The sequence below is a fragment of the Rhincodon typus genome, chromosome 18, assembly GCF_021869965.1.
Source record: "Rhincodon typus isolate 14 chromosome 18, sRhiTyp1.1, whole genome shotgun sequence".
Taxonomy (NCBI): domain Eukaryota; kingdom Metazoa; phylum Chordata; class Chondrichthyes; order Orectolobiformes; family Rhincodontidae; genus Rhincodon; species Rhincodon typus.
The window spans coordinates 20,638,183-20,650,955 of record NC_063349.1 but is presented as its reverse complement, the minus strand read 5'-3'; the positions used below and the strand labels follow the sequence as shown (position 1 = coordinate 20,650,955).

The 12,773-nt window shown below is 39.2% G+C and overlaps 1 protein-coding gene across 8 annotated transcripts in view; it reads left to right on the top strand.

Annotated features, from left to right (window-relative positions):
- The window catches only part of dcp1b (decapping mRNA 1B), an 88,862-nt gene extending 84,309 nt beyond the window's left edge, over positions 1–4,553 (top strand). For all 8 annotated transcript variants that reach the window (XM_048607566.1, XM_048607567.1, XM_048607569.1 and 5 more), the window contains 2 exons: positions 3,189–3,452; positions 4,140–4,553. In XM_048607566.1, coding sequence (XP_048463523.1) covers positions 3,189–3,452; positions 4,140–4,220 — 345 coding nt within the window. In that variant the 3' untranslated portion in view covers positions 4,221–4,553. The remainder of the gene's footprint in view (positions 1–3,188; positions 3,453–4,139) is intronic.
- The last annotated feature ends 8,220 nt before the right edge of the window (positions 4,554–12,773 follow it).

The window sequence follows — 12,773 nt, the reverse complement described above, 5'->3', positions numbered from 1 at the left end:
TTCTGAAGAAGGGTCTAGACCTGAAACGTCAGCTTTCCTGCTCCTCTGATGCTGCTTGGCCTGCTGTGTTCATCCAGCTCTACACCTTGTTATCTTGCATTTTATATGGTGCTTCAACATATCACAATATTGAAAATGATAAAAACGGCATCTTCCTAGCCATTACTTTAACTGCTAGCTGTGGCTCAATTGCTTGTATTCTCGGATCTGAGTCACAAGATTACACATTCACGTCTCACTTCAGGGTTTGAGCAGAAAAATCAAGGCACACATTGTAATGTAGTCAGTGATGGAGTGCTGCGTTGTTGGAGCAGCGGATTTTCGAATGAAATGTTAAACAGAGGCTCTGCCTTCCCTCACTGGTTGATGTTTAAATATCCCAGGCACTATCTCAAAGAAGAGATGTGTTATTTTAGTGTTCTAGTCAATATTTATCAATTAGTCAACTGCACAAATGCGCTGGTCCCTGATTTAACGCTCATGCTTATAAATGTAATCCCATACGTGGGAGTAATCTTAAATATCTGACATGAACATTTTCTGTATTTATGAATAGCTGCTTCATATTGTCCTGCATCATGTTCTGACTTGCATTCAAATTGATTTGTGAACAGACTTGGGAATGTAATCTGTTCGCAACCCAGAGACTGCCTGCACAGAATAAATGGTCATGATTGAATTATTGCTTTAAGAGCTGGGTATACTAATGAGCCAAGGACCAGGTAAAACGACATGACCAACTGCCATGTTCACTCCAGCGTAAGCATGCTCGAAGCAGGTTGCATACATAGTTGTCTGTAAATGCATTTTGTAGTCTGAGATATTTGTTAAGAGAAGCTGCGGCCAAAAACAGCACATGGTAATTTTTTTTAAAATCAGTTGCATTTCTGGACCTTCAAGATTAATGTAAATCTCCTAGAATCAACTGCATTTGTTAAAGACAGTGAGCATAAGAAAGATGAATATCAAATTCACTAGAATTTAGTGGAAGACCAGATGTCCTTTCTGAATTAAGGCTGATTGCACAAAGGTTGGAGCTGCAGTTTTTAGATTTATCCATTTCAGACCCAGAAAAGCAAGTGAGGAAAATAAAGATAGCCGTTAAAAAACGAAAGGTTGCCCTGAGTTAATGCTTCAGGCTTGTCTTGGAGAAGCACAGAGATCCAGTAGAGGTGAGTCAACACTGTGGAACTGGAGGAACACAGCAGGCCAGGCAGCGTCAGGAACAGGAAAGTCGATGTTTCGGGTTGGGACTGTTCTTCAGAACCTTCTGCCTGTGACTGTGACTCCAGTATCTGCAGTTCTTGCTATCTCCAGAAGAGGTAATGTCTTATAGGCACCTGGCTCAAGAATCAATGAATCAGTTTATCAATAGGTGCTGTGATAAGGGTGAGGACTGATTTTTCAGAAATTGAGCAGATAGTGAAGCTGGCGATAGCTTCAACACCTATAGAAGCTTTTAAGAAAGATCTCTTGAAGATAAAGAAAGATCATGAAATTGACTTGCTGTTTTAAAGATGATAGAAAATATGAAGTAATTGTACTTAGATGACAACGTATACAAGCATTAGGTTCTGTATTGGTGCAGTTTGCAGGACGAGAAAGTAAGCAAGCTGTGTGGGAAGTGAGGTATGTGCTGCACCCACCTCAAAGCTGCCCTGCATTACAAGGCTTTTGTAAGTTATATGGCACAAAAGGCCTGTGCAAGAAATCTCATTCCAAAGATATAGCCAACGGCTACAAATTAACACAACCCAACAAAAACTATGTGCAGTATGCTGGCGGTATCAATAACAAATACATCAAAGACCTGCAAGACCATAAACACAAGATCAGCTTCAACTAGCTGATAGGATGAAGATTCCGAGTGAAAGAACCTACAATCAGAAAGTGATCAGACTCATTTAAAAAATGTTTGATCCCTGTGTGTTTGGGTAGATTTGGAATAGGCACCAGTTTCTTAAAAGTTTTCATGCAAATCCAAGGCCCCTATTTGAATACTTTAAGCACTCATCATTTATTTTAGGCGGTGAACAGAGATCCCACAAGTGTACTTTAACCAGTATTATCATTGGTGCAATTCCTGTGTGCAAGGTGTTAGTGAGACTGCATCTGGAGTATTAGTCCCCTTACTTGAGGAGGGATGTACTTACATTAGTGATGGTTCAGAGGAGATTCACCAGATTTATTCCAACAATGAGGGGTCTGTTTTTTGAAGAATGATTGAGCAGTCTCGACCCGTAGACTCTGGAGTTGAGAAAAATGAGAGAAATTGAGGTATGAGAGACATTAAAAGGGGATAGACAAAGTAGACATAGAAAAGATGTTTCCTCTGTGGAGCAATCTATAACAAAAAAATCATGATTTTAAGATAAGGGATAGCCGATTTAAAACAGAGATGAAGAGAAATGAATTATCTCAAGGGTTGTAAATCTGTGGAATTCAGTACCCAAGCGCATGGTGGATGCAGGCACATTGAGTAAATTTAAGGAGGAAGCAGATTTTTAATTAGCAATGGGTTGAAAGGTTACAGAAAGCGGGCAGGAAAGTGAGCTGAGGCCGAGATGAGATCAGCCATGATTGTATCAAATGGTGAGCAGTCGAGGGGCTGAATTGCCTTCTCTTGCTCCTAGTTCTTGTGTAACTGCAGGTGAATCTTCATTCCGCTGAATTTTCTTATTGGCGTTTTTTCTGCTTTTGTAGAACAAAGTTTTTACACTGGTTACTTTTTGCCACTCGTATATAGGATGATCTGAATTTTGTTACAGAGAACACAATCGTAAAATTTGCTGATGACACTGAAAAGGGTAGTGAATATAACTGGAAAATGTTGATCCTGATGTCCTGAAAATCTGATCCATTCATTCCTATATAGTTTTCAGCTGAGCATTCACCACCTTTATCTCGCCATTTCTATTCCGAATATCACTGAAAGCAATTTTACAATTATCACCCTTCTGTCCTACTCTTGTAGATTCGTCTCCGAATCCTGAAATTGAAGGGAGTGTTCTGTTGTTTTAACCAAATGAGATGAGAAGAAGTTCTTAAGGCAACAAATGAAGTTATTTTTCAGAAAGAGTATATACGACAAAGTGGCAAATTATTAGAAAAACCTAATTGAAATTGTATTTTTTATTTACAATTTTATCTTGGTGTATTTCTTAACCGCTTATTTCCTTTCTTGATAGGCAATCTCCCCACGGCGCATTCCAGCTACAGTTGTACCGTCTCTTTTGATGTCGCCCACAGTGTTCACCCAGGCTTTGGTGGGAAAGCCAATGATCGGAGTAGAAGCAAGTGCCATACTTTTACCACAGACAGACACCATTATGGCTCCTAAACAGCTGCACAGTGGTTTGCATTCACCTGCACAGATGGCAGAGCTGACTAATAAAAAAACACATGTACTTACCAAGATTCAGTTACAGGAAACTCTTTTGTATCTTTTGCAGGTATAAATTTTATAAGCCAATTTTGGGCCTTCTGGAAGGAGAATTGTTCTGTTCGCTGCATGTATTGTAATTTTAAATTACAATTTTGTCACTGTATGGAGAGCTTATAGCAATTTTTCTCCATTGCTTTTAAGTCAAAGTTTAATATCAATGTATAAAGTAAACAGCCTTTTTAAATTCAAAAGTCATTTAAAATATCAATTGAGCCTACATGTTCATATCCATGTGTTCAAATTCAAAGCACTTCATTAAGAAAACATAATTCAGCTTTGTGTTTCAGTATTATTTCATCCATTGTTTAGTCACAGGCACAGTTTTCAAGTGAATTCAATGGTAGTAATTTTTTAATTTTTTAAAGTTAAAAGTACAGCGGAGATTAATACTGATTTGTGTTTTCATTTCATAATTGTAAGAATAGATTTGACGGTAAATCAGTAACTGTTCCAGTAAATAGTTTCATGTTCATCTGGTAGAAACCTACTGTAAAAGTTGAAGTAATAGAATTTCTTTGGAATTGACAAGATAGATTAACCAATTATGACCGGTTTTTGTGTTTATTTAGTTAGGTCATATTTCCTGATTGTGTTGCAGTCCTAGTGAAATATTTTACACATTGAATGTTTAAACACAAAGAAACAATTCTGAATATTCTCTAAATTTTCAATTTTTGTTACTTTTGAATTTCAGAATGATCCCAACTTTGTGAATGCCATTTATGAAGCTTATCTCACAGGCCAGTCAAACACCTCAGCAGAGAAGAAAACCTGAATGTTTGATGCAAGATGTATAAGTAGATCTAATTTAGTGGAAGTAATCAGATGGTTCACACCTCTAAAATAATTATTTTGTACTAATTTTTTTAGTTTTGAAATTGTTTGCTTTGAGTAGAATGGCTTAAAGGGCCACCTTTCACACTGGATAACTTTTACTGCTGCTCAGGCTGCTTTTAAGCTGTTTTAAGATTGAGATCATTTAAAAGGGAGTTGCGTTATCTGAAGAATGAATTTTATCTAAAGACCACTTCTGTTTCCTTGGAAATTAATATTGTGTTTTTTCATTGTTTCAGCAAAATAAAAACTGAATACCAGTCTGCCATTTGAATTACCAGCAACTTGTCGCCCATGTTCAAAAATAAATATTGGTAAAGCAAAACTCACTTTTATTTGCCTGTCAAAAAAATTACAGCACTACCTTGTTGTTATCTTTCCCACTACCCCTTCAGATTATGGTATATGAATTCTTAACAAAGGTCTTCATGTAGGCAACTCTTTTATTGTTTAAAGTAAAGCCGAATTTGATTTGATCTGGAAGGAAACTTGTTACAAATAGGATTGGTTATCCAAAGTGCCAAAATGACCCTGCACAGATGCATCTAGGATGCCACCTGGTTGTGACAGGTGGCAGGAAGTGTCTGCTTGCACATGTGCTGATGTCATCAGGCTGGCAGTGAGGGAGCTGGGAAGACGGGGGAATGGTAGAAGTGGGAGGAATGAGGATATGGAGCTTTGTTTCCCAAGTGCCTGGTAAAATGTCAGTCTATGTTTTTAAAAATCCCTGTATTAACAAAATCTCATCCTCACTTCCCCATATTCAGATAGGGATTGACTGAAACTCTGTCCCTAAAATGGCAGCTGGATTAACCGCAGTCGTGCATGTCTAAGAAATCACCCTACCTGCAGCCACGTTTTCCAGATCTGTGACATGTGTGTGGAGTATCCCAGGGACTTTGGTATTTGTGGGGTTTGGAAAGAGGTGAAAAACAGCAGATAATGAGAATGGAGAATGTTAATTGTTTCAAATTAAGCTCTGTGGCCACAGTCAAGATTTGTAAACCTCGCCTCTGCCACTCACCTCAAAGTGGAGCCTGGCTAATTCACAGCAGCTCCAAATCAGTAGTAAGAGAGAGCAGGAATGAGGACAAGTGGCTGGTTCTCTAACCAATCAGATTAAATGTGGGGCAGGACTGAGTTGATCCATCTCATCATACTGATGCCAAAATGACCGATGAATGGACAGCAGGGGCTGGTGAAGTGGGTTGGCTATGAAGCTGCATTCTTGCATGTGCCTGCTCATTGTTCCATCTGGTGGTGACGTTTACAATAAATTTAGCTGTTTTAAGCATGAAGTTTGTAGGATTACATTTCGGGATATTCACTTCAATTTAAAATAAAATGGAGGCACGTACAGGTTCTTGTGACTTGTCCTGCATTCTGCCAGTTAGCAGGCTTGTGTGAGTTGGTTGTGAAAGGTTCAAAAGGAGTCCAACTTTTTTCTTATTAAGAAAGAAGTTGAGATATTCACACCTTGAGTATTTGCCTAGGCTTTCAGTCAAGCTTCATTTTTATTCTCGGCTAACAGCCAAGACAACAGTTGGATTATTGAAATAGTTGTACCCCTCTTTGATGTGACAGCTCTGACTATCATAATGTTTGTTTTCAGTGCTATGTAGTTTCAAGTGTTAGAATTTAAAGGGATTGGGTGATTGACACACATTGCCCTGCAGTGGAAAGAACTACTTTATCGCAATGAAAAGTTATGAATTATTAACTTCTTTAAGAATATTTTTTCAGTATGTTCAATACAACCATTCACAACAGTTTATAGTGGCTGAGTTGGCATAGAATCGACATACCTTGGTAAGAGGGTCATTGTTGGGGTTGGTGGTAATGCTTGGGGAAATACCATGGAGTTATGAGAAACCATAGGGATGTTTGGGGTGACATACCTTTGCATGGGGCATGATGGTCCATGCAGGTTGAGATGAGGGACCCTCACCTTAGCTTAGCAGTCATAGAAACAAAGAAAATAGGTGCAGGAGTGGACCATTTAGCCCTTCAAGCCCATACCACCATTCAATATGATCATGGCTGATCATGCAATTTCAGTATTCATTTCCCTTTCTCTCCATACACCTTGATCCCTTTAGCTGCAAGGGCCACAGCAAGCTCCATTGTGAATATATCTAACAAACTGGCCCCAACAGCTTTCTGTGGGAGAGAATTCCATTGATTCACAACTCTGAAGAAATTCTTCCTCATCTCAATCCTGAATAGTTTATCCCTTATTCTTAGACTGTAACTCCGAGTTCTGGACTTCTCTAACAATGGGAACTTGTTCCCACATCTAGCATGTCCAGTTCCATCAGGATTTCATATTTCTATGAGATTTCCTCTCATTCTTCTAAATTCCAGTGAGTACAATCTCAGTCGATCCAGTTATGCATATGTTAGTCCTGCCATCTGGGAATCAGTCTGGTGAACTTTTGCTGTACTCCCTCAATAGCAAGAATGTCCTTCCTCAGACCCAGAGACTAAAACTACACACAATACCAAGCCACCCTGCGGCCTCTTAGCATCCTCCTCACAGCACATATTGTCACTCAGCTTAGCGTGGTCTGCAAATTTAGAGATATTGCATTCAATTCCTTCATCCAAATAGTTAATGTATATTGTGAACAGCTGGGGTCCTGGCACTGAACCATGCGGTACGTCACCCGTCACTGCCTGCCACTCAGAAAAGGACCTGTTTATTCCAGCTTTCTGTTTCTCTGTCATGAGGGCCATGGGATTGGAGTGGGTATATACGTTTGCCTGGAGGCCTGAGAAACCATGGCGATTGCTTGGGAGCCATACCTAGGGATGAGGGTATGGATGTGGGAGGAGTGGTATATCTTGATGTGAGGTGCCACAGGGGTGTTTTGGGGCCGTATCCTAACATATAGGGCTTGAGGGGCCCTTGAGCAGGTGTACGTTGGCATGGATGGTGAACATAAGGATCTAATGAGCTCAATATCTTCTGTACAGACTATGTTTCACAACATACTGAGGTGCTTTGTACCACAATTCTTTTGCAATTTTCATGGATCTGCTTTTTAAGAGTCTAAACCAAGACGTTATAGTATTGGCTTAGAGGTTTGTTAAGCACCCTTGAATCTCAGTTTGGTTACTGTGCAAAAATCTGAGATAAAGAACAGAGAGCTATAGGCAGTCAATGTCTACTGTTCACCACATACAATGTAGGTGGGAGCTCTTGTTCGGATTTAAATGACCCTGGAAGATCTGAATGGCGCTGCCTAAAGGGAGGAGTATTTGATGTGACCCACATCATGACAATCATTTTAGGGATTAGAAGTTATCTGATTGGGAAATTAAAATGGAAGTAAGCTGTCGGGAGCTTTGGACTGGTTCTTGGATAAATGAAGCCTCTATGTGTGAGGAAAGGGTATAACTATGGAGAGGGGTGTTGGTCATTTAATATTTAATGTGGAGTATTTTCCATAGGTTAGAATATAAAATGTATACGGGATAGTGTTTAGGCATTCAACTAAAAGCAAAATATGTATGATGCTAGAAGTCTGATGAATCATACTGGACTCAATGTTAACTCTGGTTTTCTCTCTCCATAGATATTGCCAGGCCTGCTGAGTTTTACCAGCTCTTTGTTCTTATTTTAGTTTTTAGATATTGTTGCTTGTAGTTCATTGCAGTAAATGTGTTAAAACTTGAAATAGTCACATGATCCTTCCAATTAGTCATGGGAAATTCAAATATCTTTCCAAAAACGATTGGTTCTGCAGGAAATCATAACACCATACATTAAATAGAAATACCAAAATACTCTCATGCTGTTGTAAGTAGCTGAGCCTGCACATTTGTTTTCCTACTCCTGCGATACATAAAGCGTCAGGACATATGCTATTTCACCAGTTTATTTTATTTGGATTTAATTATTGTGTCCTCTGCCCCTTAGATTACCCCTTTAATTGTGTTGTGATAAGCTTTCAAATAGGTTGGTCATTTTGGTGTTGATTGTTTTTGTGGGTGTAATCTGTTTCTAAATATGTAACTTTTCATTTTCTGAATTTGTGCTAAGACTCTGGACACCAGCATTGATTCCCACCAGTGAATTAGACTGACTAATTAATGTAACATTATTCCTAATAGGATATATGCATAAGCAATTTATCAAAAAAAATTGAACTGCTTTTGTTGACTAGTCTGCAGGCTCAATGACAAGTAATACTCTGTTTACATGATTTGGTGATGATTGACTAATTAACTGCTTTCTAGGTGGCCCTTTTAAATGCAGCCATAAAACAAGGAAACTGAACTGTGCACAAAACTTAAATGTGGTATTAAGCAACTATTTTTTAAAGGGACAGCAGACGACTTTGATGTAGTGGCAGTGTCCCTACCCCTGGACTGGGAGGCCTGGGTTCAAGTCCCAGGTGCTCCAGTGGTAGTAACATTTCTGAATGGGTTGATTAGAGAAATAGATTTTTTTTTATATATAAGAAAGTGAAGGGACAGCATTCCCAAAAGCCGTTAATTATTCCTGATTCCTGTGAAATGTAACCAAGGTAAATGGCTGAGATGTGGTGACCCCAAGTTTTCTGACCAATTATCAGGACTCCTGCTGTAAACGTAAATTTAGCCTGTGTGGCAGAAAACCTGCAGTGCTTCTGATACTAGCACAAAATTGAAAAGGACCTCAAATTAAACAAAGTTCTAGATAAGTCAAAAGCTAGCCTTATGATGTTTTCAAACGGCTTTTCAAGAGAAGAGCAGTTGTTTATCATAAACAAGCATGTTGATACAGGTCAGATAGGGCTTTCACCCTAAGCATAGCATACATAGCATCTGAGGAATCAACTCCAAATTGTGACTTAGAAGCATGGAGCAGACATGTTTTTAAGACAGAATTCCTTATACCACGTCATTGGAGGCCTTGCAAGTTATTGGTCTTTGTACATCTACACAAAAATGACTTGGTAACCACCCTCACTAAGTCTTTAGCCCTACCACTGCATCAGTAACCAAAAGCAAATCGCATGTCTGCGAAATTAACATGTCACTTTATATGAACCAAAATGATGTAACATTGTTAGCCCTGGGATCATATTGAAGCCTCATTGATTTTTATCTTTATCTCATTTTTGGTTTGGAGCTGTGAACAGAGGACTGACAGTGACTTCTGTACTGTGAGTAGCAGCTTGGTCTTTTTTGGAAAAAGAACAAGAATCTAATATTTGAGGCCAGACCTGGAGGTTAATTACAATTTGATTGTTGTTCAAAACACTCTGTAGGTGTTTTGGTCCAGAGACACATTATGCTAAAACAAATGGCAGATGGTTGGGTATTAGGTGGCACCATAACACCCTGTGAGGTCTCAATATTGGAAAAAGAGAAACCCATTTTTGCGCTGGTTTTAAACTGTATGTTTTTGTCAGAAGGATTGTGGTTGCCAAAGCTACAGGACAGGAGTAGAATTGCTTCCTGGCTACCCTCTTGTTTTCAACCTAATGGTTGAAGAGTAGAATCTCAGTTATTAGAATTAAGTGACTAATCCTTGGAGCCTACTGGAAGAAGCTGTTTGCATTGACCTGTCTCTTCAGAAACTAAGCAAGATACAATCCCATGTCCCTGAAATATTACTGATTGTGGAGACTGCTTGAGTGAACTAGCTGGTTACATGTCCCTTTTTTCAAAAATTCATCCTCTAACTGTGTCTGTGTTGAGAGTGGGTGCAAGAATCAAAGGAGATTGAGATTAAATCATAGACATTAACTAAATTACTTTGTTGTTTAATTTGCTCTAGTAAAACTACTATATTAATAAATTGTTAATTTTTATATGCTGTAAACTTGGTGTCTGGTACTAGTTCTTCACAAAGTCTGGTATTGGTTATTTAAAAGCCAGGTTAGAAGCTATTGGGGCAATTTTGTGAGTCATTGAGTATTTTAATTTTATTGTATTGCGAATAGGTTTAGGGAGGATGAGCTGATTTGGCTGTCTGTCTCTGTGTCATAACACTAATAAAATAGGTTCTTAGCAAAAGAAAACATTTAAGATTTCCTGAGCAGTTAGGTCACACTGTATAGCAAATCTAGAGAGACTTAGTAAGAAAACACTAAGCATGCTTTTTTTTTTCCTCTGTCTACATTTTTCTCCTTAGCTTACCTATTTCACTAATATTCTTGAAGGATGAAAAGTTGCCATCCTATCCTGGTCTGGCCTGCATGTGACACCAGACCTATAGCAACATGGTTGACTTTTTACTGCCCTCTAAAATGGCCTCAAAATGACATAGTCATATCAAATTGCTAAAAGGCCTTAATAAAGGAATAAAACTGGTCAGATCACAGGGGATCAATCTAGACACTGGAAATAACGATGGCAAACATGGTCTAGTTGACCCTGCAAAGTCATCCTTGCCAACACCTGGGGGCTACTTTTGAAATCAAGAGTGGTGTCTCACAGTCTAATCCAGCAATATTCTGATATAGACACATTCACGAAATTATTCCATGCATTCACGATTCCAACAAAATCACCATCTATAGATATGTCCTCTGACAGAACAGATCAGCAGAAGCAGCAGCGTAGTAGTGTTCATTTGGGAGGGAATTGCCCTTGAAGTCCTTTAACATTGACTCTGCACCCTATGCGATCTCATGACATCAGGTTAAATGGGCAGCATTATCTCCTGACAGTTAATCCCCTGTTGATGAATGTCCATCACCAAGCAGCACTATAATCTGGCTGAGTCCTAAAGGTGTAGCTGCTAGACTGTGTTTGCAGCAGATAGGGAATATACAAGAGGGAAAAACATATTTGACCTCATCCTCACCATTCTGCCTGCCACAAATGCATCTGTCAAGGACAGTATGAGTAAGTGTGACCATCACACAGTTCATGTGGAACCAAGGTCATGCCTTCATATTGATAATGCCTTATGTCATGCTGTGTGGCAATACCATGTGCTGAGTGGGATAGACTTTGAACAGAACTAGCAAGTAAAGACTGGGCATCCAGATGCCCAGCAGCAAAAGTGTACTCAAATACAGTCTGCAACTATATGATCTGATATATTCCCACTCTATGACTAAAATCAGAAATCTGAAATTAAAAGACTAATGAGGACCATGGATTCATGGTCCACTAATGTCCTTTAAGTGAAGAATCTGCCATCCTTACCTGGTTTTTCATTTGATTTATTATTATCGCATACTGAGACACAGTGAAAAATATTGTTTTGCATGCTAACCAGATAGATCATACTTTATGTAAGTACAGCAGGGAAATAGATCAGAGTGCAGAATATAATGTTACAGCTACAGAGAAAGTGCAGAGAAAGATCAACCCTGATATCTGAGAGGTCCGTTCATAAGTCTGATACAGCAGGGAAGAAGCTTTTCTTAAATCTTTTCAAACTTTTGATTCTTCTGCCCAATGGAAGAGAGTGTAGCTGGGGTGAAAGGGGTCCTTAATTATGTTGGCTGCTTTTCCGAAGCAGCAGGAAGTGTAGACGGAGTCAGTGGAAGGAAGGCTGGTTTTAATGATGGATTAGGCTCTGTTAACAATTCTCTGTAACTTTGTGCAATTTTGGACAGAGCAGTTGCCATACCAAGCCGTGATGCATCTGGATAGGATGCTTTCTATTGTGCATCTGTTTTTAAAAAAAAAGTAAGAGTCTTTGTGGATGTGTTGAATTTCCTTTGCCTTCTGAGCAAGGAGAGGCATTGGAGTGCTTTCTTAACTGTAGTGTTGACATGGATGGACTCCTAAGAGCTTAAATCTCTTGACCACCTCCAGCTCAGCACCATTGAAACAGACAGGGGTGTGTCCTCCACTTTGCTTCCTGAAGTCAATGACCAGTTCCTTCATTTTGCTGACATTGAAGGAGAGGTTGTTGTTTTTACACCATGCCGCTAAGCTCTCTATCTCTTTCTTGTAATCTGTCTTGTTGTTTGAGATCTGACCTTTTATGGTACTGTCATCAGCAAATTTATAAATGGAATTACAGCTGAATTTGGCCATATAGTCGTCACTGTGAAAGAAGTATGGTAAGGGGCTGAGTACATAGCCTTGTGGGGCACAGTTAGTGGATTAAAGCAATCTAGGAGGCTAGAGTTGAGTTCCATCTCTCCCTCCCTCCCTCCCTCCCTCCTCCAGAACTCCCCAGCATCATAGATATTAGTCCTCAGATAATTTGAATAATTCCGCATGATATCAAGAAGCAACTGGAAGCCCAAAATACTAAAAATGTTTTGGGACCTGACCAACTTCTTGCAATTGTACTGATGCTGGGTACTTCAGAACATACAGTACCCCTGTCAGGCTATTACAGTACAGTCGGTTCTGCTATAACACATGTTTTGGCAATGCAAATTGGCTTAACGCGACTGATGAATAGGGAATATTATTTCTAAAATGCAAACTTGTATTAGCTATAAAGTGATTCCATCGGTGTGAGGAATACGTGTCAACATCTCATGATCATTTCGCAAACTTTGTCATGAACTGCTTTCTGTGAGAGGTA